A 26,273-nucleotide genomic window follows, 5' to 3' on the forward strand; every position below is an offset into this window, starting at 1 on the left:
TCTAGTTTAAGTAGGGGGTGCGTTGTGGACAATGGCTCTTTCAGAGTGCCGCTGGCCAGGGGGGCCTTAGGCGAGGCCTGAGGGGACAGGTCGGGGGTGGTCCAGGGGTGGCGAGAGAGTGTCCAGGGCGGCACTTACTGGCAGATCTGGTCCGCGCACGGCCCTGCCATGTTGTACGGCGCGACCGATGCAGGCCGTCGGCGCACTCATGCGTGGCCACGGACCCAGCAATTCTTCGGCCATTTATTTTGTAAAGGCAGTGTGTTTTACATGGGGCTGCTGCTACCCTCGGTCGGTGCTGTGGTCTCGCCGATTTTTTCATTGTAGAACTAGGCACTTCCTCCGGACATAGCCTCATAATCGGAGAATCCAGCCCTCGGCTAATCGTTGGCAGAGCATTGCGGAGGCCCCGTAGAATAACGGATAGGGCCCGCTAATGATATGCAAATGGTGTTTACTGTATGTGCGTTCCAGTCCACTCTGATACCGCTGTCAAGGTGATGGAGAATTGCGATTTGGAGTCAAATTGGTGCTCACGGGGATTTTGGCGTTGGAATCGATTCTCCGCCCAATCGTGGTTCGCGATTTCAGAGTCAGCCAATGGAGAATCCCGCCCAGAATGTTTGAAATTTATAGGGCTGGAGGTGGTTACAGACTTGGGGAGGTATCTGACTGGATTACAACATACGTGACATGTTTTATATTGTAGGTCGATGCTACTGTCTTAGCATTGTTAAAACAGCTTGCCAAGGGATAGCTCTCTGCTTAAGTTTTAATCTGTTGATTGTGCTTAGTCACTTAATATTGAACTTTATAGCACAGAACCACCATTACTAGTGTGCACATTAGCGCTAATTTTTAAAAAGTTGTTTCATGGCATGTGGGTATTGCTGACAAGGCCAGCGTTTACTGCCCATTCCGAATTGGCCTTGAATTGAGTGGCTTGTTTTGCTATTTTTAGAGGGGAGTTCAGAGTCAACAATGTATCTGTCGGTCTAAAATCCAGGCTGGATAGTTTCATGGTCACCATTGATGAGTCCAGCTTTTAACTTCAGATTTTCTTAATTGAATTGAAATTACACCAGCTGCTCTGGTGGGATTTGACCCTGTGGCCCCAGCCATTACCCTGCGTCTTTAGTTCAGTTCTATTACCATTACACTGGCCTGCCCCCCAATGTAAGTTGTCCACTCACGAATGTTTAAATGTTGCAAAAAATCACCGAATAAATGAAATAAGGCTGTTCAGATTTATTCAAAACCACAAATACATTTATTTAGTTAAGTTAAATGTTAAGAGTTATTAAAATAATTGTTCTACATTATAAAATAATATGATGTGAATAGGAATGTACACAATAGCAGTCTTATGTCCCCACCAAAGAACTCTGCACGCCAAGTCTCAACTATCTTTCTCTGACAGTATGGACTGCAAACAATGTCCACCTCCCTGTGTGGTTTTATATCAGGATGCTGCTCCACAGGGCATGCTGTATTCTGAGAACTGCGGAACATTGGTTGGGGTTACCATACCCAGGTGCTATTTAATTTTTGAACATGTTTGTTGGGCAGACAGTGTTGGATGGTGCAAGCAGTATCCTGATATCAGTGCTAAAGTTTACAAGAAAATTGAACCTGAATAAAGGGGTGCAAAACCATTGTTTCTGCTCAAATTACTATAAAAACGTTCCTTATTCATCCAAGGCACAAGTGGAATAATTATATGAAACTACCACTAGATGGCTGCATATGTCAACGATTCTCAGAGCCCATGTTACAGCAATTGAAGGAGACGCTGCAGATTATTCCTCCCTCTTGAAAAACTGTCTCGATTTGGCTAGTAGCAAAGTGATTTCCCAGTCTCGGCTGTTTAAAGAAAATATCAAATGTAGGTGAGATAATTTCCCATAGGAAGAGAGGAAATTCAACAGCAAGTCACAGCTGACTCAATCAAAGCTAGGTAGTGTTCATAGAATCGTAGAATCTACAGTGCAGAAGGAGGCCATTGGGCCCATCAAGTCTGCACTGGCCCTTGGAAAGAGCACCCCAATTAAACCCACACCTCCACCCTATTCCCATAACGCAACCTAACCTTTTTAGACACTAAGGACAATTCTGCATGGCCAATCCACCTAACCTGCATATCTTTGGACTGTGGGAGGAAACCGGGTGAGCACCCGGAGGAAACCCACGCAGACACGGGGAGAACGTGCAGACTCCGCACAGACAGTGACCCAAGGGACCCTGGAGCTGTGAAGCAACTGTGCTAACCATTGTGCTACCATGTTGCTCTCTTTTCTTGACTGAGTGATATTTCATAATGGGAGAGACTTAAAGATGCGCAAAATCTGGGGTCTAACAATTCCATGTTGCCTAAAATAACTCAAAAGTTATTCGAAATTAAGAAAATAAAGAATTTATATTTGGATATCATCTTATAACATTTTCTCAATATCTCAAAATACTTTAACAAATGGTTTAATTTTGAAGAGCAGCTTTAGTTGCTCTTGGGGGTTCAATAATGTTCAGGATGTGAAGATCATTTTCACCTAAACATAAGCTATGGTACCATGATATTAAATATGCCAAGTTCACTGGCACCTTCTTCGTCTATTCTGGTCATTCCGGTGAAAGTAAAACATTTCATTGCTTTATTCAAAGAATAGGAGGGAGTTATCCTAGTTTTCTGATATTACTCCACCTTCAAACAGCACTTGATCCATCAACCTTTTACTAATATAGTTTATGACAACTTAATTCTTCTCTTTTGGCCAAAGTTCATGACAAAATGTTCCTTAATTTGTTAATTTAGTTTTACTGATTTGCTATGGAATAGGATATTGCAACCCACGTCCTCACCTTAAGAATTATTATTCTACACATTCCCAAAATTATTTCCCCTCCTTGGTGCACACGCCCACCCTCTGGTCGTGGAAACGTCCCCGGTGGTGGGGCCCTGCCCCTAGATGTTCGGATGTTGGCTGCTCCGTCCATGGTATTTCTTCCTGCAGTGTTCAGGATCCCGCTCTGTTTGGGATGCTAGGCAATAGTTCCCACACACCACCTGGCACACCTACTCACGGGAATTCACTTGGGAGCTGTGCAGTTCTCACTTAACTATGATTGTCAATTCCCTATTCAGCCGCGCCGTCAGAGGCCGCCATGGTCAGTGGGAGTTATGAGTGGTCGGTGGGACAGACAGACATGAACTGGAGTTGCTTCCGTTATGGGTACACATGATCCAGCGGGTGGCATGGCGGATCCGTGGGTGCTGAGGCACCCAGCACATACCTCACCCAACCAATGGAGGCCCACCTTCCCCCCCTGTCCCGCCCCCAAAATGCTGTCCTTGATTCGTGATTCTTGATTCCCTTCTTTTCTTTTCTGCCTCCCATTCACTTTGTCTGCAAGCTTGGGGATAATATTGAAATGTACAATATATCAATAACAGCAAGTTCAATCTTTTTTCTGCCACCACCAACTCCACAACTGTTTCTGTGCTGACCGACTTCAAGACTGAATTTTTCTGGACCCCAAGTGACAAAGTTGGGGGGGCGGTGGCTGGAAAAATATTGTGGAATTAGAACTGGAACAATGACAGGCTGGTTCGCTGAGCACCAGGGACTTTTCCCAGCATTGACTGTGAGGTGATTGGCTGTCCATTCTATGTGATTTGCACAATTAAAGGCTCTATTAAGGGAATTTTTTTGATGGGCCACTGGCATTTTCTCAATGGGGGGTGCCCCATCTGCTCAATGAAGAAGCTGCCAGCTTCATTAAGTCTTTGTGGCTTTCCTTCAGTCTCATGGGGCCTACCTCCCCATGTCCCCTGAATACTAATTTTACTTGCCTGTATGGGGGAACCTCCATTTTGAGGTGTCTTGAAGCCTCTGCCCTCCTTCAGCAACTACCCCGTTGGCATTGCTCAGGCTTCAGATTTGCTGGGCCTCTGATTTTGCTGGCAACAACAACAGCCCACTGCCCACTGTTCTTAATTGGCCAGCCAGTCCACCACCGGCAACCAATTAGCAAACAGTGAAATAGCTGAGCTGGTCCCGCTGCCAGCAAGTGCCGGCTGAGTGTTCACTGTTTGACCCAATGCCCAAGTCCTGAGGCTACCAGTAAATTTTTTAAAATAAATAAATTTAGAGTACCCAATTCATTTTTTCCAATTAAGGGACAATTTAGCGTGGCCAATCCACGAACCCTGCATATCCTTGTGTTGTGGGGGCGAAACCCACGCAAACACTGGGAGAATGTGCAAACTTCACATGGACACCAGAGCCGGGATCAAACCTGGGACCTCGGCGTCGTGAGGCAGCAGTGCTAACCACTGCGCCACCGTGCTGCCTGGCTGCCAGTAAATTTTAATCCCAAATCATGGATGAAACAAACATTCCCCTCAGTAAACAGAAGAAAGATTGAAGCTATCCTGTTTGGTTCACACCTCTTCATCCCTTTATTCCATCCCTTTTCAACTGCTAACTCAGTATTAACTAGGCATGAGCAACCCAGATGTCTTGCTCATTACTGAGCTGAAATTTCACAGTGTCAACTGCTTCATCAGTGACTTTCCCTCCATTGTAAGGTCAGAAGTGGGGATGTTCACTGATTCTCACGCATTCACAACTCTTCAGATACTGAAGGAGACAACATTCAGTCTTCATGGGCAGGAAGTGTGTCAAACTGCAGCTCCTGTCAGACCGCTTGACGGCTCTGAGCTTCAGGTGGATCTACTTCAGAGCATCCGCGATGCTGAGGAAATTGTGGATAGCACGTTCAGTGAGTTAGTCACACCGCAGTTAAAAATTACCGAGGAAGATAGGGAATACGTGACCACCAGACAGGGGAGGAATAAGAAGGCAGTGCAGGGGTCCCCCTGCGGTCATCTCCCTCCAAAACAGATATACCATATTGGATACCGTTGTGGAGGTGGTTCACCAGGAGAAGGTAGCAACAGCCAAGTTCATGGCACCATGGCTAACTCTGCTGCACAGGAAGGCAGGAAAAAGTGTGGCAGAGCTATAGTGATAGGGGGAATTCAATTGTAAGGGGAATAGCTAGGCGTTTCTGCGGCCGCAAACAAGTTTTCGGGATGGTGTGTTGCCTCCCAGGTGCAAGGGTCAAGGATGTCTCTGAGTGGCTGCATGACATTCTGGACGGTGAGGGTGAATAGCCAGCTGTCGTGCATGTCGGCACCTACGATATAGGTAAAAACTTGATGAGGTCTTTTGTGAGGGCCACGAAGAATCCAGCATGAGTTTGTAGAATAGAAAGAAATAACATTTATTCACAATTACATATATATACAACAGCAGCAGTACTCTCTTGCTGCTCACTCCTTTCTAGCTGGTTCTATACTGGCCAGCTCTATTTATGCAGGGACTCTGCTAATGATTTCTCCGTCCCCCTCATTGGGGAAGCTCATGCTCCCTAAGGATTGTGGGATTGTCATTAATCCCCAGCCAGTGGTAAGTAGGCAGGTTATAACAAGGACCTACAAGCTGAATTTAGGGAGTTAGGAATTAAACTAAAAAGCAGGACCTCAAAAGTAGTAATCTCTGGATTACTACCAGTGCCACGTGCCAGTCAGAGTAGGAATGGCAGCATAGCTAATATGTTTAATATGTGGCTTGAGAGATGGCCGCAAGAGGGAGGGATTCAAATTCCTCGGACATTGGAACCGGTTCTGGGGGAGGTGGGAACAGTGCAAACCGGATGATCTGCAGCTGGGCAGGACTGGAACCAATGTCCTAGGGGGAGTGTTTGCTAGTGCTGCTGGGGAGGATTTAAACTAATGTGGCAGGGGGGTAGGAACCGATACAGGAAGTTGGAGGGATGTAAGGTGGGGACAGAAACATAAGGCAGTAAAGGAAAAAGTGGAAGACAGAGAAACCAAAGACAAAAATCAAAAAGGGCCACATTACATCATAATTCTGAAAGGGCAATAAATGTCCAAACAAAGAAGCCTAAAGGCTCTGTCTCAATGCAAGGAACATTTGAAATAAGGTTGATAAATTAATTGCGCTGATAATCATTACCGGATATGATGTAATTGGGATCACGGAGACCTGGCTCCAGGGTGACCAAGGATGGGAACTCAACATCCAGGGGTATTCAATATTCAGGAAAGATAAGAGGAAAGGAAAGGGAGCTGGGGTACAGTTGTTGGTGAAAAATGAGTTTAATGCAATAGTAAGGAAGGACATTAGCCTAGATGATGTGGAATCTGTATGGGTGGAGCTGCAGATCACCAAAGGACAAAAAAAAATGAGTAGGAGCTGTGAACAGACCACCAAACAATAGTTGCGAGGTTGGGGATGTCATCAAACAAGAAATTAGAGATGCATGCAGTAAGGGTACAGCAGTTATTATAGGTGACTTCAATCTGCATATTGATAGGGCTAATCAAACTGATAGTAATGCGATGGAAGAAAATTTCCTGGAATGTATAAGGGATGCTTTTCTCGACCAATATGTCAAGGAACCAACTAGAGACCAGGCCACCCAAGACTGGCTGTTGTGCAATGAGAGAGGATTAATTAGCAATATTGCGAGATCCTTTAGGGAAGAGTGACCACGATATGGTATAATTCTTTATTAAGATGGAGAGTGACACAGTTAAGTCTGAGACTAGGGTCCTGAACTTAAAGAAAGCTAACTTTGATGGTACGAGACATGTATTGGCTAGGATAAACTAGCAAAGGATACTTAAGGGGTTGACGGTGGATAGACAATGGCAGACATTTAAAGAACACACGGATGAACTTCAACAATTGTACATCCCTGTCTGGTGCAAGAGTAAGACGGGGAAGGTGGCTCAACCAAGGCTAACAAGGGAAATCAGGGATAGTGTTAAAGCCAAAAAGGAGGCATATAAATTGGCCAGAGAAAGCACCAAGCCTGAGGACAGGGAGAAATTTAAAATTCAGCAGAGGACGACAAAGGGTTTAATTCGGAAGGGGAAAATCGAATATGAGAGTAAGCTTGCAGAAAACATAAAAACTGACTGCAAAAGCTTCAATAGATGTGTGAATAGACAAAGACTGGTGAAGGCAAATGTAGGTCACTTACGGTTAGAAACAGGTGAATTAATAATGGGCAACAAAGAGATGGCAAATCAGTTGAACAAATACTTTGGGTCTTTCTTCACTAAGGACAGCACAAATAACCATCCTGAAATACTAGGCGACAGAGGGTCGAACATGAAGGAGGAACTGAAGGATATCCTTATTAGTCAGGAAATTGTATTGGGGAAATTGATAAGATTAAAACCCGATAAGTCCCCAGGGACTGACGCTCTGTATCCCTGAGTACTCAAGGAAGTGGCCCGAGAAATATCGGACGCTTTGGTAATCATTTTCCAGCATTCTATAGATTCTGGAACAGTTCCAATGGATTGGAGGGTAGCTAATGTAACCGCACTTTCTAAAAAAGGAGGGAGAGAGAAATCGGGGAAATTATAGACCGGTTAGCCTGACTTCGGTGGTGGGGAAAATGATGGAGTCAATTATTAAGGATGAAATAACTGAGCATTTGGAAAGCGGGGACAGGATTGGTACAAGTGAGCATGGATTCACTAAAGGGAAATCATGCTTGAAAAATCTTCTGGATTTACTTTGAGGATGTGACCAGTTGAGCGGACAAGGGTGAACCAGTGGATGTTGTGTATTTGGACATTCAAAAGGCCATACAAGAGATTAGTGAGCAAAATCAAAGCCCATGGTATTGGAAGTAATATATTGGCATGGATAGCGAACTGGTTGGCAGACAGGAAGCAGAGAGTTGGAATAAACAGGTCCTTTTCAGAATGCAGGCAGTAGGACCAGTGGGATATCGCAGGGTTCAGTGCTGGGACCCCAGCTGTTCACAATATATATTAATGATTTGGACGTAGGAATTGCATGCAATATCTCCAAATTTGCAAACGACACTAGCTGGGTGGCAGTGTGTGCTGTGAGGAGGATGCAAAGAGGCTGCAGGGTGTCTTGGACAGGCTGGCTGGGTGAGAAAATACTTGGCAAATGCAATATAATGTGGATGAATGTGAGGTTATCCACTTTGGTGACAAAAACAGGAAGGCAGATTATTTTCTGAATGGTGGCAGTTTAGGAAGAGGGGAAATGCAACGAGACCTGGTGGAACAGCCGCTGAAGGTTGCTTGCTGGTACATCAGACGGTGAGGAAAGTCTATGGCATACAGGTCTTCATAACAAGAGGATTTGAGTATAGGAGTGGGGATGACTTGCTGCAGTTATAGAGGGCCTTGGTGAGGCCACATCTTGAATATTGTGTGCAGTTGTGGTCTCCTAGTTTGAGGAAGGACATTCTTGCTACTGAGGGTGTCCAGCAAAGTTTCACCAGACTAATTCCTGGGATGGCAGGACTGACACATGAAGAAAGATTGGATCGACTGGACTAGTACTAACTGGAGTTTAGAAGGAGAGAGGATGTCAAAGAAACATATAAAATCCTGATTGGACTGGACAGGCTAGATGCGGGAAGAATGTTCCCAATGTTGGGGATATCCATAACTAGGGGTCACAGCCTAAGAATATGGGGTAAACCATTCAGGACTGAGATGAGGGAGAACTTCTTCCCACAGAAAATTGTGAACTTGTGGAATTCTCTACCACAGAAAGCTGTTGGGGCCAGTTTGTCGGATATGTTCAAGAGGGAGCTGGTTGTGGCCCTTGCTGCAAAAGTGTATGGAGAAAAAGCGGGAGTGGGATATTGAATTTGCATGATCATATTGAATGGTGGTGCAGGTTTGAAGGGCTGAATGGCTTACTCCTGCATCTATTTTCTATGTTTCTATGTTTCCCCTCTCAGACACACAATTCTGATTTAGAACTATATTGTCATTCCTTTAATGTCGCTGGGTCAAAATCCTAGAACCCCCCCCCCCCCACCCCCTAACAGCACTGTGGGTGCATAACCACCAGATGGACTGCAGGGGTTCAAGAAGGCGGCATACCACTAGCTTCTTAAGGGCAATTGGGGAAGGGCAATAAATGTTGGTCTTGCCCGGACTCCATTAAAGAATTTTTAAAAGTGCAACTCTAAAACTGTTCACTTTCACCTCTGCAATATTGCCTGCCAGTATCCCTTATCTCATTTACTGCCACCAAATCACGCATTCATACTTCTGTCACCACCATACTCTGTGCCCACACTCCTTACATTTCCTCCCTAACCCCCACCCTGTACAATATCCAACTAATTTTGAACTTGTTGTCTTTTGCATTGTCTTTTGCTAGAAATTGGTCATCTATCACCTATATTTTTACTAAACTCCACTGACTGCTGGACATGTTGCAATGACTTTAAAAGCCCTTCATGGTTTCCCTCTGTCCTGTGTCTACAGATTTCTACAATCTTAAATCCTCATACCTTCCACTCTTTTGACAAATGGGTAAATTGTTGTGGTTGCTGGAAATCTAAAATAATAAATACTGGAAATTCTCATCAGGTCTTCCTGCTGAGCATTTTTAGCCTTTTCTGTTTTTTACTCACATCAGTGATGAAACTTTCAACCGTCTTCTCCTTGTAATTTTTCTTTTCATAATTACATTAACCTTGCTGTATCTGTCCCCAATTCTCCCAAAACTATTTCTTCGACTTTGCCTCTGGTTCTCGCACTTGCTCTACATTAGCCTAATGAAAATTTGAAATATGAGCCCCAACAGAGCACCATGAGAAATCATCATGTGTTAAAGTTGTGATGAGGGCAATTGAAAAATTTAGAGCAGTAGAATTATATTCATGGCTTGAAAAATGCGTGATAGAAAATTTGCATGGTGAATGCCAGAGTAAGATGCCATCTGTACAAAGTGATTATTTGTATTCCTGGTCTCTAAATTGCATGCAATTGAACCATAACCTTGTTTTTATGGTAGTTGGATTGGATTTGTTTATTGTCACGTGTACCGAGGTACAGTGAAAAGTATTTTTCTGCGAGCCACTCAACAGATCATTAAGTACATGAGAAGAAAAGGGAATAAAAGAAAATACATAATAGGGCAACACAACATATACAATGTAACTACATAAGCACTGGCATCGGATGAAGCATACAGGGTGTAGTGTTAATGAGGTCAGTCCATAAAAGGGTCATTTAGGAGTCTGGTGACAGTGGGGAAGAAGCTGTTTTTGAGTCTGTTCGTGCGTGTTCTCAGACTTCTGTATCTCCTGCCCGATGGAAGAAGTTGGAAGAGTGAGTAAGCCGGGTGGGAGGGATCTTTGATTATGCTGCCCGCTTTCCCCAGGCAGCGGGAGGTGTAGATGGAGTCAATGGATGGGAGGCAGGTTCGTGTGATGGACTGGGCGGTGTTCACGACTCTCTGAAGTTTCTTGCGGTCCTGGGCTGAGCAGTTGCCATACCAGGCTGTGATACAGCCCGATAGGATGCTTTCTATGGTGCATCTGTAAAAGTTGGTAAGGGTTAATGTGGACATGCCAAATTTCCTTAGTTTTCTGAGGAAGTATAGGCGCTGTTGTGCTTTCTTGGTGGTAGCATCGACGTGGGTGGACCAGGACAGATTTTTGGGAGATGTGCACCCCTAGGAATTTGAAACTGCTAACCATCTCCACCTCGGCCCTGTTGATGCTGACAGGGGAGTGTACAGTACTTTGCTTCCTGAAGTCAATTATCAACTCTTTAGTTTTGCTGGCATTGAGGGAGAGATTGTTGTCGCTACACTACTCCACTAGATTCTCTATCTCCCTCCTGTATTCGGACTCGTCGTTATTCGAGATCCGGCCCACTATGGTCGTATCGTCAGCAAACTTGTAGATGGAGTTGGAACCAAGTTTTGCCACGCAGTCGTGTGTGTACAGGGAGTAGAGTAGGGGGCTACGTACGCAGCCTTGCGGGGTGCCGGTGTTGAGGACTATTGTGGAGGAGGTGTTGTTGTTCATTCTTACTGATTGTGGTCTGTTGGTCAGAAAATCGAGGTTCCAGTTGCAGAGTGGGGAGCCAAGTCCTAGGTTTTGGAGCTTTGATATGAGCTTGGCTGGGAGTATGGTGTTGAAGGCGGAGCTGTAGTCAATAAATAGGAGTCTGATGTAGGAGTCCTTGTTTTTGAGATGCTCTAGGGATGAGTGTAGGGCCAGGGAAATGGTATCTTATGTGGACCGGTTGCAGCGGTATGCAAATTGCAGTGGATCAAGGCGTTCTGGGAGTATGGAGGTGATGCGCTTCATGATCAACCTCTCGAAGCACTTCATTACGACTGGAGTCAGGGCCACTGGTCGGTAGTCATTGAGGCACGTTGCCTGGTTCTTCTTTGGTACCGGTATGATGGTGGTCTTCTTGAAGCAGGTGGGGACCTTGGAGTGGAGTAGGGACAGGTTAAAGATGTTCGCGAATACCTCTGCCAGCTGGTCCGCGCAGGCTCTGAGTGCACGACCAGGGATCCCGTCCGGGCCCGTCGCCTTCCGAGGGTTCACTTTCAGGAAGGCCAATCTGACTTCGGAAGCTATGATGGTGGGTATGGGTGAATTATGGGCTGCTGGGGCACTCGACAGCGGATTGTTGGTTACCTGCTTGAACCGAGCATAGAATGCATTGAGTTCATCAGGTGCGCTGCTGCCAGAGATACTGTTCGGCTTCGCTTTGTAGCCCGTTATGTTGTTTAGTCCTTGCCACAACCGCCGAGAGTCTGTCTGTGACTCTAGCTTGGTTTGATATTCTCTCCTGGCATCTGTGATGGCTTTGCGGAGGTCATACCTGGATTTCTTGTATTGGTCAGGGTCGTCTGCCTTGAACGCCTCAGATCTGTCCTTCAGTAGGGAGTCAATCTCGCGATTGAGCCATGGTTTCCGGTTGGGGAACGCACGTACTGCTTTCTTTGGCACGCAGTCGTCCACACATTTGCTGATGAAGTCTGTGACGATGGTGGCATACTCATTTAAGTTGGTCGCTGAGTTCTTAAATATGGACCAGTCCACTGTCTCTAAGCAGTCACGTAAGAGCTCTTCTGTCTCCTCGGACCAGCACTGCACAACCTTCTTAGCTGGATTCTCCCGCTTGAGTTTCTGCTTGTATGCCGGGAGAAGGAGCACCGTCTTATGGTCTGATTTCCTAAAGTGCGGTCGGGGGATGGAACGGTAAGCGCCCTTGATTTTTGAGTAGCAGTGGTCAAGAGTGTTGTCGCCCCTGGTGGGACAGGAGATGTGCTGGTAGAATTTTGGCAGTACACTCTTGAGGTTGGCCTTGTTGAAGTCTCCGGCCACGATGAACAAGGCCTCCGGGTGTTCTGTTTCGTAGTTGTTCATTACTGTGTATAGTTCGTCCAGCGCCTTCCTCACTTCTGCCTGGGGTGGGATGTAGACCGCCGTGATGATGGCTGAAGTGAACTCACGTGGACGATAATATGGGCGGCACTTCACGGTCAGGTATTTCAGGTCTGGGGAGCAGTAGGTCGCCAGAGTCGCCACATCCAAGCACCAGGAGGAATTGATGAGGAGGCAAACCCCTCCACCCTTTGCTTTGCCTGATGATGCCGTGCGGTCCGCCCGGTGAATTGAGAAGCCTTCAGGTTGTATGGCACAGTCCGGTGAGGCGGGGGTGAGCCATGTCTCTGTGAAACAGAGCACACAGCAGTCTCTTACTTCCCTTGAGAGGTAAGTCTGGCGTTAAGTTAATCCAGCTTGTTTTCGATTGCTTGGACGTTTGCCAGTTGTATGCTGGGGAGAGGGGTCTTGAAACCGGGTTGCTTCAGTCTAACCTGCAGACCACCGCGTTTCCCTCGCTTCCTCGGTCGGCGGCTGCTGCTGGATGATCCTGGGATCTGATGGGAGATGTCAGCTTTTGTGGAAGGTAGGTGGTTGCGTCTGGCGGGGTCCAGGGCGCTGGCGGGGACCAGGGCGCTGGTTACGTATCTGGGGTCGCGTCTGGCAGGGTCCCGTGCGCTGGTTGAGGTAGAGGTCTTGATAGGGGGGCATGTTTGCGATCCGGATGGGTCCCGGCGTTCTGCGGGCGCGGGAATACCTTGCAGCGCGTTTGGGTGTTCGCGCGGGGTCTCCACCGTTTTGGGGGTCCTGGGTCATGGGCAGAGGCTTCCTGAGGCAGGTCGGGCTGGGTCCCGTGGTCTGTTCCCCTCCCTGGGCGCTCCTGGGGTCGGATCTTGGCCTGGTCGAGCCTCCACGTGGATTTTTCTGCCTTCCATCACCAGGTATGTCGGGTTGTTGGGCGGGCCTCTCCGGATTGGGTCGCTGGGCGGGTCTCTGGGGGTCGTGTTGGGCCGGGTCTTGCTGTCGGGGGTCGGGTCAGGAGCTCCGGGGACTGGGCAAGGCGATCCGGGGGCTGGCGTCGGTAGTTAGGCCGGGTTGGGAGCTCCGAGGTCCGGGTCGGCACCAAATCGAGGTCGGGGCTTCACTTCCGGCTTGGGCCCGATCTTCTTCCAGGTCGCGGAGGTCAGGTCGGGTCGGGTCAAAAGGTCTCCAAGGGCCTCGGAGGATGTTCAAGCCTGCAAGAGAGGATAAAAGAGAGAGGTTAGTAATAATGTTAGTTTTAGAATTGATTTTTAAAAGATTAGAACGAGTATAGTTAAGTAAAAAGTGGATCTGTCTGGGAGAGCTCGCAGAGAGTCGCCTCGCTCCGGCGCCATCTTGCCAAAGGATTCGATATGTTGTGCAGAGAGGACAATGAACTGATCTCAACCTGGTAGTGAAATGTTGGCCACACAAGTCTATTTTTGTTTATTGAAATAAGGGGGGGGGGATTTACCGGCTGTTCATGCCGGCGGGATAGTCCGGTCCCACGACTGCGCACGGGTTTCCCAGCAAAGCGGGGTACAGTCAACTAGAAATCCCGTTGACAAAGGCGGGACCAGAAATCCCGCTGGTGGGCTGCCTCCACCACCGGAAAACACGTGTGGATTGCCGGATAAATCTCTCAATCATACAGGAGGTTTTGTGGCGGGGTGGATAGTGACTCTGCCTCTGAGCCAGAGGCTCCGGATTCAAATCCTACCCCAGCACCTGATGGCCATGAAAGGTGCATTCATAGCACAACCAAACAGGTTGACTATCAATCTGCAAATCCTTCCAACATGTGGCTGAGAGTCAAGTGATGGAGAGAAAATTGGGAACCTATCCATTGCTCTGTACGACAACATGCATGTCGAAGTGCTGGTTTATTTAGTTGCTGGATGGCTGGCGAGAATCAGATTGGTGCTGGCAGCATGGGGTTTGATCTTGGCAGGGGTCAATTTCAGATCTCCTTCCTTGCTCTACATGTAGTGAAGATTGTGGTGCTGTGGGCCAGACCTGTCTTTGGGCAAAGAATTGAAGAAGAGTGCAATAAATGTTATTTTCATAAGTAAGAAAAATGGGTGATCTCTGTTGTGCCTATTAGCCTTTTCCTGTTAATTCTAGTCTCAGGGTCGGTGTTAGAGTGGTTTAGAAATGGATTTCACTCTTATCTGATGTTTATCCATTATATAATTACTGATGCATTGCTTCTATGTTGTTTTATCTAGCCATTGGTGACAGCATTCTGCACGAGCTACATTTTCAGTTGAAAAATGAGTGTCGACATTGGAGGACTAGTTGCAATCATCCTGTTCTATTTGGTGATCCTAATTATTGGAATATGGGCAGCCTGGAAGAATAAAAATAAACCGAGCCATGGTGAACTGCTTCGAAATGAGGTTATAATGATAGGACGGAGAGACATAGGCTTAATCCTTGGTATTTTTACTATGACTGGTGAGATTATTCATTTACACTTACTTTTACACTTCCCAAAGATTAAAAGTGATATTAAAATTTTAAATATAGATAAAGAGAAAAATTGCAATCGTGTGCGCCATGCTACTTTTGTGAGAAATTTTCTCACTATCTTACTATTATTTCTGACCGAGGTGAGGATTATCCAGGCTGGGAAATGGAACACTTTCAATTTCAGGGTCGAAATGTCGGCAATAGTAATTCCCACAACATGTACAAATTGTTTGAGGGACAGTAAACTTTCCTTTCCTTAGTTCCAGCCAATAGACTCTCTGTGTACCAATTACAACTGGGTCCACAGCAACTGGGAGTCTAAATGAAGCCTCCAAGCTAATTTCTTATCTAATCTTTGCAGTCAGCAAACAGGACAGACTTTCTCACTCTGGCACTGGATTTAAGTTCAAGTCCCAGAAGCCTAATGTCTATTCTATTGCAATTCCCAGTCCACTCAATAATGAAATAGTTAAGGAATGAAATATGTAATAATAAGTATCTGCTGCCAAGCCTTTCCACTCTCCCCAATGCTCCTGATTTTGACGGCCCATTCAGAGAGCCTCAGCAGTGTCACAGGGAGATTGGGTGCAGATGAGGCAGGTCGAACTCTTCAGGGTGTCTTTAAATAGAGACACTCAGACTGGTATGTAAACATTAAAAGTCCATGAAAAGCGGACATGAAACCTGTCTGCAGAACCGCTGCAGTCGCTCTTCATTCTTCAAATTGAATAGCGACTGGGTGCAGAATCTGCTTCTTCTTTCAAGTGGGTGCGTCGCTGGTGTGAGAGCAGAAAGATAAGGTGGAAGGTCCAAATATATTCTGTTTCCCACTATCCGAACAACTACCCGAACCTTTGCCTATTGCATGCAAGAGGAGACCTCCTTTCATACCTCACCCAGGTCTGAATGCTGGAGATCTTGAAGCAATGTCAAAATGGCAGATGCCTGCCTCAGGCTCTGCACAAGCCCTTATATAAAATTATGTTAGGAATCAGTATTCCCGAAGTATTAATCACAGAATAATCAGATAATCTCCTTAACGTTATAGACAGGGAGCTCCCAAACAGGGGACCATGAAGGGTCTCCAGGGGGTCCGCGATGCTGGTGGCTGCCATGTAAGTGGTAAGGGCCAGTTCAAACATGCAACATTTCAAAACAATTAGAGAAATCAAATGAACCAGAGTGTTGTATGTGTGAGGATGCGAGTGTGTTTTTGTGTGTGTGAGGATGAGTGTGTGTCTTTGTGTGTGTTTACGTGTCTGTGAGGATGTGTGTGTTTACGTGTGTGAGGCTGAGAGTGTGTTTGTGTGCATGTGAGGATGAATGTGTGTGCATCAGAGGGTGTGTGAGGATGTGTGTTTACGTGTGTGTGAGGATGAGTAAGTTTGTGTGTGTGAATATGAAAAAGAGAGGTGAGTGAGGGAGGTGAATGTGATTGTGTGCGAGTGTGAATATGTGAGTATGCGCACAAGAGGGTGTGTGTGTGAGGATGTTAGGGTGAGTGTGTGAATGTGACGTCTGCTGGCTCAATGTGAGGGGAAGACGTGCACGAGGTGGCTCCCACTGGAAACCTAACCTTTCTACTCTTTTACCAGCGCCATGGGTCTTTGTCTTTCCGGACAAAACCTGGAAATTAACTGGGTAAGGTTTGTGGTAGTCACCACTAGTTGTATTACATGTATTACGGCACTGTCCGTATAGTAGAGGTACATAGGTAAATCCCTGCCTGCTGGCTCCGCCCAGTAGGCGGTGTATAAATGTGTGTGCTCGCCGGTGCTGCAGCCATTCTGGTTCCAGCTACAGGAGGTACAACATCTTTGCTCAATAAAGCCTCGATTGTGGTAATTGATAGTGCATCAATTTATTGAGCCAAGAGTTTTTTAAACGATGGATCTCCGCATCAAGGCTGATCGCCTGCAGCTGAGCCCTCAAGCAGCCAACGCTACGTCCGCCTTTGACCACTGCCTAGCCTGCTTCGAAAGCTACCTCAGAACATCCGCTGAGGAACCCTCGGACTCGCAGAAGCTCCAAGTCCCCTATTCACGGGTGAGCCCTGACATTTTTCCTCTCATCCGGGATGCGCCGACTTACTCTGAAGCGATGGAGCTCATGAAGGGACATTACGTTCAACCAGTCAATCAAGTATACGCCAGGAACCTCCTGGCCACGAGGCAGCAACTCCCCGGGGAGTCTCTGGACGATTTCTGGCGTGCCCTGCACAACCTGGGGAGGAACTGTGACTGCCAGGCAGTTTCGGCAGTCCAGCACACCGAACCTTTAATTCGAGACGCTTACATTATGGGCATGAAGTCTGCGTACATCCGCCAGCGGCTACTGGAAGAGGGTACGCTTGATCTTGCGGGAACTAGGCAGCTCGCTAATTCGTTAGAAGTGGCCTCCCGTAATGTCCAACCCTACTCCTCTGTCTGCGCGGCACCCTCGTGGGCATCGTGGGCTCCACCAGCTGCCGACTCCAGCCCACGGCAAGCCTGCGCCGCATGGCAGCAGCCAACTCTGGGGGGCCCATGTGCTATTTCTGTGGGCAAAACAATCACCCCAGGCAGCACTGCCCGGCGCGGAGCGCGGCCTGCAACGGCTGTGGTAAGAAGGGACACTTTGTTTCTGTTTGCCAGGCCCGGTCGGTCGCCGCTGTTTCCAGGCCCGGCGTTCCTACACCCTCCACGTGCGACCCACGGGCACTGCCATTTACCCCTTTGCAAGCCACGTATGGCCCGTGGGTGCCATCATCTTTGATGTCGCCTGCATGTGCGCCCCGTGGGTGCCACCATCTTCGGCGCCATTTTGGACGGCGTCTCAGGACGCCTGCTCGTCTGCCCATTCATCGCCTGCCGCTACCTCCATCACCGCTGACCAGCCCTGGACCTCCCAGCATCTGCTGCAGCTCGCCTCTATCACCTTGGATCAGTCCCGGTCCTGCAACCTCACGACCGCGACAACGGCGGTGAAGATCGATGGGCATGAGACGACCTGCCTTTTTGACTCCGGGAGCACAGAGAGCTTCATCCACCCCACTACGGTAAGGCGCTACTCCCTCTCGGTACACCCCGTCGCCCAGAAAATCTCCCTGGCCTCCGGATCCCATTCCATGGAAATCCGGGGGTACTGCATCGCGACCCTCACCGTCCAGGGCGTAGAGTTCAGCAACCTCCGGCTCTACGTCTTCCCCCACCTCTGCGCTGCCCTGTTACTCGGCCTGGACTTTCAGTGCCATCTCCAAAGCCTTACTCCAAAGCCTAACCTTAAAATTCGGCGGACCCCTACCCCACCTCACCATCTGCGGCCTCACGACCCTTAAGGTCGCTCCACCTTCCCTGTTTGTGAACCTCACCCCGGATTGCAAACCCGTCGCCACTAGGAGCAGACGGTACAGTGCCCAGGACAGGACCTTCATCAGGTCGGAGGTCCAACGGCTTCTGCAGGAAGGGGTCATTGAGGCCAGCAACAGACCCTGGAGAGCTCAAGTGGTAGTAGTAAAGACTGGGGAGAAGCACAGGATGGTCATTACTACAGTCAGACCATCAATCGGTACACGCAGCTCGACGCGTACTCCCTCCCACGCATATCTGACTTGGTCAATCAGATTGCGCAGTGTCGAGTCTTTTCCACAGTGGTCCTGAAGTCCACCTTCCACCAGTTCCCCATCCGCCCAGAGGACCGCCAATACACTGCGTTCAAAGCAGATGGCCGCCTCTATCACTTCCTTAGGGTTCCTTTCGGCGTCACTAATGGTGGCTCGGTCTTTCATCGAGAGATGGACCGAATGGTTGACCGGCATGGACTGCGGGCCATCTTCCCGTACCTAGACAACTTCACCATCTGCGGCCACGATCAGCAGGACCACGACACAAACCTCCAAAAGTTCCTCCAGACCGCCAAACTCCTTAATCTCACATACAATAAGGAGAAATACATGTTCCGCACCAACCGCTTAGCCATCCTTGGCAATGTCGTGGAAAATGGAGTCCTAGGGCCCGACCCCGACCGCATGCGCCCCCTCATGGAACTCCCAGTGCCCCAAGGCCCTGAAATGATGTCTGGGGTTTTTCTCACATTACGCCCAGTGGGTACCTAATTATGCAGACAAGGGCCGCCCACTCATTCAGTCCACAGTTTTTCCCCTGACGGCTGAGGCCCGCCAGGCCTTCAACCACATCAAGGCGGACATAGCCAAGGCCACGATGCACGCGGTCGATGAGTCCCTCCCGTTCCAGGTGGAGAGCGATGCATCACACGTAGCTTTGGCCGCCACCCTCAACCAGGCGGGCAGGCCCGTGGTCTTCTTTTCCCGTGTGATGAATGGTTACTGTACCCTTAACACCATGTAGGTGATGTCCCTTTAAGTTTGGAACCCTGGGGGACTCCGCCTCTGGCTCCGCCCACCAGGGAGCCGTATATAAGGTGACACCCTCTAGGCGGCACTCAGTAAGCCCACGTCTCTGTAGCTGGCTAGTTCTCTGCTTATTAAAGCCTTCATTTACCATTCCACACTTTCGTGTTGTTATTGAGGGTACTACAATTTAATAAGCAGAGAAAGTTAGGATGGACGCCGGTCTCAAGCCAGAAAAGCTCAACCTGGAAGCACGGACACCGGAGGCCAAAGACATTTTTAAGTACTTGATCTTGCGGGGACTAGGCAGCTCGCTAATTCGTTAGAGGTGGCCTCCCATAATGTCCGCTGCTTCAAGGCCTACCTGGAATCCTTGGAAGCTCCCGTCCTAGGGCCTCGCAAGCTGCGCCTACTCCATGCCCGGGTGAGCCATAGAATCTCTGCCATGATCGAGAAGGTGACCACTTAGGACGAGGCAATCGAGATCCTGCATAAGCGTTTCGTCAAACCCATAAATGAGGTAAATGCACAGCACCTGCTCTCTACCTGCTGGCAGCGCTCAGGGGAAACGCTGGATGAGTATTTGGAAAAGCTCACCGCGCTCGGCAGGAACTGCAACATCAGGATTTAACGGGGGAAGTCCACATGAACCTTCACATCCGAGACGCCTTCGTGTTCGGCATCTGTACGACCTATATCAGGCAGCGACTCTTCGCAAATGGAGCTAAAGACCTTCAGGACACGGTAATACTCGCCACCTCACTGGAAGTGGCCCGCCACAACCAAGGCACGTACCCCGCAGACCCTGCAAGCCCACCTCTGACTTTCCCAGACTCGGCAACGCTATGGGCCTGGGCCGTGCGGCGACCCACCCAGACCGGGGCACACCATGCTATTTCAGTGGGCAGGGCCAGCATCCACGTCAATGCTGCCCTACCCGCTCCGCCATCTGCAGTGACTGCGGAAAGAAGGGGCATTTCGCGAGGGTCTGCCTGGCCAGGCCCAAGGCCCAGAAACAAAAAACTCACCAGGCCTGAAAATCGAGCTTACAGTCCCGCAGGCCCCACAACGCGGCTGCGCACCGGCTGGACACGACCATTTATGACGCGTCATCGGCCTCGTGCGAGTCATGGAGGCGGCCATCTTGGCAGCGGCCATCTTCTAGACCCGGCACGTGCGACCGACGGCGGTGGGCATTTTGTGAATCCGGCTTGGCTGAGGACTCGGATTACGCACAACTGGGAGCGATCACCCTGGACCAATCGCGTCCAAAGCACCTGCGGAACTCCATGATGCAGGTCCAGGTCAACGGGCGCGACACTCCCTGCCTCTTCGACTCCGGGAGCACGGAGAGCTTTATTCACCCAGAAACGGAAAGGCGCTGCTCCTTGCGCACCTATCCCACTTCCCAAACCATAGCCCTCGCCTCCGGGTCCCACTCGGTCCAAATCAAGGGGTATTGTATTGAGAATCCCGCGATCCAGGGCGCCGAATACACTCGTTTCAAGCTCCATATCCTCCCTCACTTCTGCGCCCCCCTGCTGCTCGGTCTGGATTTCCAATGCAGCCACCGAAGCCTGACCTGACCCTTGCCCCTCTCACGATATGCAGCCTTGCAACACTGAAAGTTGCCCCCCCCTCACTATTCGCGAACCTCACCCCTGACTGTAAGCCCGTTGCCACCAGCCGGCGGTACAGTGCCCAAGATATGACTTTTATCAAGTCAGAGGTCCAGCATTTACTGAAAGAGGGGGTCATCGAAGCTAGCAACAGCCCCTGGAGAGCACAAGTGGTGGAAGTACGGTCCGGGGAAAAGAAACGGATGGTCATGGACTACAGCCAGACCATAAACCGCTTCACGCAGCTCGATGCGTACCCCCTTCCCCGCATAGCAGAGATGGTTAATCGGATCGCTCAATACTGTCTATTCTCCACTGTCGACCTAAAATCCGCCTACCACCAGCTCCCTATCCGACCGAAAGACCGCCTCTATACTGATTTCGAAGCAGCCGGCCGGCTTTTTCACTTCCTTAGGGTCCCCTTCAGCGTCACAAATGGGATCTCCGTCTTCCAGAGGGCGATGGACCAAATGGTGGACCAGTACGGCCTGTGGACTACTTACCCGCACTTGGACAATGTAACCATCTGCGGCCATGATCAGCAGGACCATGACGCGAACCTTGAAAGGTTCCTCCAGACCGCCCGGGCCCTCAACCTGACCTACAACAAGGAAAAATGTGTTTTCCACACAACCCGACTAGCCATCCTCGGCTACGTCGTGTAAAACGGGGTCCTAGGTCCCGACCCCGACCGCATGCGCCCCCTTAAGGAACTCCCCCTCCCCCGTAGCCTCAAGGCCCTCAAACGGTGCTTGGGGCTTTTCTCCTATTACGCCCAGTGGGTCCCCAGATATGCGGACAAAGCCCGTCCACTTCTAAAGACCACGATATTTCCCCTAACGGATGAGGCCCGGTCGGCCTTGAGTCGCATCAAGGCCGACATCATCAAGGCCGCTATGCACGCGGTGGACAAAACCATCCCTTTCCAGATAGAGAGCGATGAGTCAGACATCGCCCTGGCTGCTACCCTCAACCAGGCAGGCAGGCCAGTAGCATTCTTCTCCCGGACCCTCACAATGGCTTGTGCCTCCGAGATTCGGCACTCTGCAGTCGAAAAGGAGGCACAAGCCATTGTGGAGGCTGTGCGGCACTGGAGGCACTACCTAGCCGGTAGGAGGTTCACCCTCGTTACTGACCAACGGTCGGTAACGTTCATGTTTGATAACGCACAACGGGGAAAAATTAATAATGATAAAATCTTGAGCTGGAGGATCGAACTCTCCACCTATGCGTGCGATGTTAAGTATCGTCCAGGGGAGCTCAACGAGCCCCCAGATGCCCTGCCCCATGGCACGTGTGCCAACGCGCTAGAGGAATGCCTACGGGCCATCCACAATGACCTCTGTCACCGGGGGATTTCCCGGCTCGCCCACTTTATCTAGTCCCGCAACCTACCTTACTCCACCAAGAAGGTCAAGGCCATGACCAGGGCTTGCCAGATCTGCGCGGAGTGCAAATCGCACTTCTACCGGCCAGACAAGGCTCGCCTCGTAAAGGCCTTGGGCCCTTTGAGCCACTAAGCGTGGACTTCAAAGGTCCCCTCCCGTCCTCCAATCGCAATACCTACTTCCTAACCGTCATCGACGAGTTCTCCCGCTTCCCATTCGCCGTTCCCTGTCCCGACATGACCTCGGCCACCGTGATAAAGACACTGCACAGCATCTCCACCCTGCTTGGTTTCCCCGCTTATATCCACAGCAAATAGGGGTACATCGTTCATGAGCGATGAGCTGGGTCAGTATCTGCTCAGCAAGGGCATCACCTCGAGCAGAACGACCAGTAATAACCCGCGGGGAAACGGGCAGGTGGAGAGGGAGAATGCAACAGTTTGGAAGGCTGTCCTTCTGGCCCTACGGTCGAGAAGTCTCCCAACCACCCGCTGGCAGGAGGTCCTACCCGATGCCCTCCACTCCATTAGGTCGCTCCTCTGCACGGCCACGAGTGAGACCTCTCACAACCACTTATTTGTCTTCCCCAAGAAGTCCACCTCTGGGGTCTCGCTTCCACCTTGGCTGATGACTCCGGGGCCTGTTCCTCTCCGGAGGCATGCGAGGAGCCATAAGACAGACCCCCTAGTTGAGAGGATCCAACTACTACATGCGAACCCCCAAAACGCTTATATCATGCACCCCGATGGCAGGCAAGACATGGTTTCGCTCCGGGATCTGGCACCCGCTGGTTCCCCCACTGACGCCCCCACCTCGCGGTTTCCCTACGGGACCTGGCACCCGCTGGTTCCTCCACTGATGCCCCCCCATGGACCCCCACTCTGTCGGTAGACACCGATCGTGCCCCCCCCCCCCCCGAGCGCCCCCCCCCCACTCCCCACCAGCGCCGGAACCACTACCCCCAGCCCCAGCTATTCCCCCAGCTATTCCCCCTGCCCCCCGACTCCCTACCCCGACCCGGATGAAAGCTCTGACCACCGTGCTCCCGGATGTACCCTCACCAAAGACATCCGTGCCCGCCACGCCACATCCCGAGCTGAGAAGGTCGACGAGGACAATCAGGCCACCGAAAAAAATAGACATGTAATTCCACTTCATTCCCGACGGACTTTGTATTTTTTTTAAACAGGGGGTGAATGTGATGAATGGTTACAGTGGCCTTAACACCATGTAGGTGATGCCCCTTTAAGACCGGGTTTGGAACCCTGGAAGACTCCGCCTCCAGCTCCGCCCACCAGGGAGCCGTATATAAGGTGATGCCCTGTAGGTGGCACTCAGTAAGCACATGTCTCTGTAGCTGGCTAGTTCTCTGCTTATTAAAGTCTTCATTTACCATTCCACACGCTTGTGTCGTTATTGAGGGTACTACAGTGTGTGATAGGATGTGAGTGTGTGTGAAAGGATGTGAGTGTGTGTGTGAGGATGTGATTGTGTGTGTGAGAGAGGATGTGTGTGTGTGTGAGAGGATTTAAGTGTGTGAGGATGTGTGTGTGAGAGAGGATGAGTATGTGTGAGAGAGGATGAGTATGTGTGTGAGAGGATGTGAGTGTGTGAGAGGATGTGAGTGTGTGTGAGAGGATGTGATTGTGTGTGTGAGGATGTGAGTGTGTGTGTGAGAGAGGATGAGTATGTGTGTGAGAGGATGTGAGTGTGTGAGAGGATGTGAGTGTGTGTGTGAGGATGTGAGTGTGTGTGTGAGGATGTGAGTGTGTGTGTGAGAGAGGATGTGTGTGCGTGTGAGAGGATGTGAGTGTGTGAGAGGATGTGAGTGTGTGTGTGAGAGGATGTGTGTGTGTGTGAGAGGATGTGAGTGTGTGTGTGTGAGAGGATGTGTGTGTGTGTGAGAGGATGTGATTGTGTGTGTGAGGATGTGAGTGTGTGAGAGGATGTGAGTGTGTGTGTGAGAGGATGTGTGTGTGTGTGAGAGGATGTGATTGTGTGTGTGAGGGAGGATGAGTGTGTGTGTGAGAGAGGATGAGTGTGAGTATGAGAGGATGTGAGTGTGTGAGAGGATGTGAGTGTGTGTGTGAGGGAGGATGAGTGTGTGTGTGAGAGGGTGTGAGTATGAGAGGGTGTGAGTGTGTGTGTGAGAGGGTGTGAGTGTGTGTGTGAGAAGATGTGATTGTGTGTGAGAGGATGTGAGTGTGTGTGTGAGGGAGGATGTGAGTGTGTGTGTGTGAGGATGTGAGTGTGTGTGTGAGAGGATGTGTGTGTGAGAGGATGTGATTGTGTGTGTGAGAGGATGTGAGTGTGTGTGTGAGAAGATGTGATTGTGTGTGAGAGGATGTGATTGTGTGTGTGAGGATGTGAGTGTGTGTGTGAGAGGATGTGATTGTGTGTGTGAGGATGTGAGTGTGTGTGTGAGAAGATGTGATTGTGTGTGAGAGGATGTGATTGTGTGTGAGAGGATGTGAGTGTGTGTGTGAGAAGATGTGATTGTGTGTGAGAGGATGTGAGTGTGTGTGTGAGGATGTGAGTGTGTGTGTGAGGGAGGATGAGTGCGTGTGAGAGGATGTGATTGTGTGTGTGAGAGGATGTGAGTGTGTGTGTGAGAGGATGTGAGTGTGTGTTTGAGAGGATGTGTGTGTGAGAGGATGTGATTGTGTGTGTGAGAGGATGTGAGTGTGTGTGTGAGAAGATGTGATTGTGTGTGAGAGGATGTGTGTGTGTGTGAGAGGATGTGAGTGTGTGAGAGGATGTGAGTGTGTGTGTGAGAGGATGTGTGTGTGTGTGTGAGAGGATGTGATTGTGTGTGTGAGGGAGGATGAGTGTGTGTGTGAGAGAGGATGAGTGTGAGTATAAGAGGATGTGAGTGTGTGAGAGGATGTGAGTGTGTGTGTGAGAGGATGTGAGTGTGTGTGTGAGGGAGGATGAGTGTGTGTGTGAGAGGGTGTGAGTATGAGAGGGTGTGAGTGTGTGTGTGAGAGGGTGTGAGTGTGTGTGTGAGAAGATGTGATTGTGTGTGAGAGGATGTGAGTGTGTGTGTGAGGGAGGATGTGAGTGTGTGTGTGAGAGGATGTGAGTGTGTGTGTGAGAGGATGTGTGTGTGAGAGGATGTGATTGTGTGTGTGAGAGAATGTGAGTGTGTGTGTGAGAAGATGTGATTGTGTGTGAGAGGATGTGATTGTGTGTGTGAGAGAGGATGTGTGAGTGTGTGAGAGGATGTGAGTGTGTGTGTGAGAGGATGTGTGTGTGTGTGAGAGGATGTGATTGTGTGTGTGAGGATGTGAGTGTGTGTGTGAGAGAGGATGTGTGTGTGTGTGAGAGGATGTGAGTGTGTGAGAGGATGTGAGTGTGTGTGTGAGAGGATGTGTGTGTGTGTGAGAGGATGTGATTGTGTGTGTGAGGATGTGAGTGTGTGTGTGAGAGAGGATGTGTGTGTGTGTGAGAGGATGTGAGTGTGTGAGAGGATGTGAGTGTGTGTGTGAGAGGATGTGTGTGTGTGTGTGAGAGGATGTGATTGTGTGTGTGAGGGAGGATGAGTGTGTGTGTGAGAGAGGATGAGTGTGAGTATGAGAGGATGTGAGTGTGTGAGAGGATGTGAGTGTGTGTGTGAGGGAGGATGAGTGTGTGTGTGAGAGGGTGTGAGTATGAGAGGGTGTGAGTGTGTGTGTGAGAGGGTGTGAGTGTGTGTGTGAGAAGATGTGATTGTGTGTGAGAGGATGTGAGTGTGTGTGTGAGGGAGGATGTGAGTGTGTGTGTGAGAGGATGTGAGTGTGTGTGTGAGAGGATGTGTGTGTGAGAGGATGTGATTGTGTGTGTGAGAGGATGTGAGTGTGTGTGTGAGAAGATGTGATTGTGTGTGAGAGGATGTGATTGTGTGTGTGAGGATGTGAGTGTGTGTGTGTGAGGATGTGATTGTGTGTGTGAGGATGTGAGTGTGTGTGTGAGAAGATGTGATTGTGTGTGAGAGGATGTGATTGTGTGTGAGAGGATGTGAGTGTGTGTGTGAGAAGATGTGATTGTGTGTGAGAGGATGTGATTGTGTGTGTGAGGATGTGAGTGTGTGTGTGAGGGAGGATGAGTGCGTGTGAGAGGATGTGATTGTGTGTGTGAGAGGATGTGAGTGTGTGTGTGAGAGGATGTGAGTGTGTGTTTGAGAGGATGTGTGTGTGAGAGGATGTGATTGTG

General features: G+C 49.5%; 1 protein-coding gene across 1 annotated transcript in view; it reads left to right on the forward strand.

Moving 5' to 3' along the window:
* The window catches only part of LOC140391798 (high-affinity choline transporter 1-like), a 267,954-nt gene that overhangs the window by 18,297 nt on the left and 223,384 nt on the right, over positions 1 to 26,273 (forward strand). The window contains exon 2 of the mRNA XM_072476681.1: positions 14,484 to 14,712. Within this exon, the coding sequence (XP_072332782.1) occupies positions 14,529 to 14,712 (184 nt within the window). The 5' untranslated portion in view covers positions 14,484 to 14,528. The remainder of the gene's footprint in view (positions 1 to 14,483; positions 14,713 to 26,273) is intronic.

Source organism: Scyliorhinus torazame, chromosome 15, assembly GCF_047496885.1.
Source record: "Scyliorhinus torazame isolate Kashiwa2021f chromosome 15, sScyTor2.1, whole genome shotgun sequence".
Taxonomy (NCBI): Eukaryota; Metazoa; Chordata; class Chondrichthyes; order Carcharhiniformes; family Scyliorhinidae; genus Scyliorhinus; species Scyliorhinus torazame.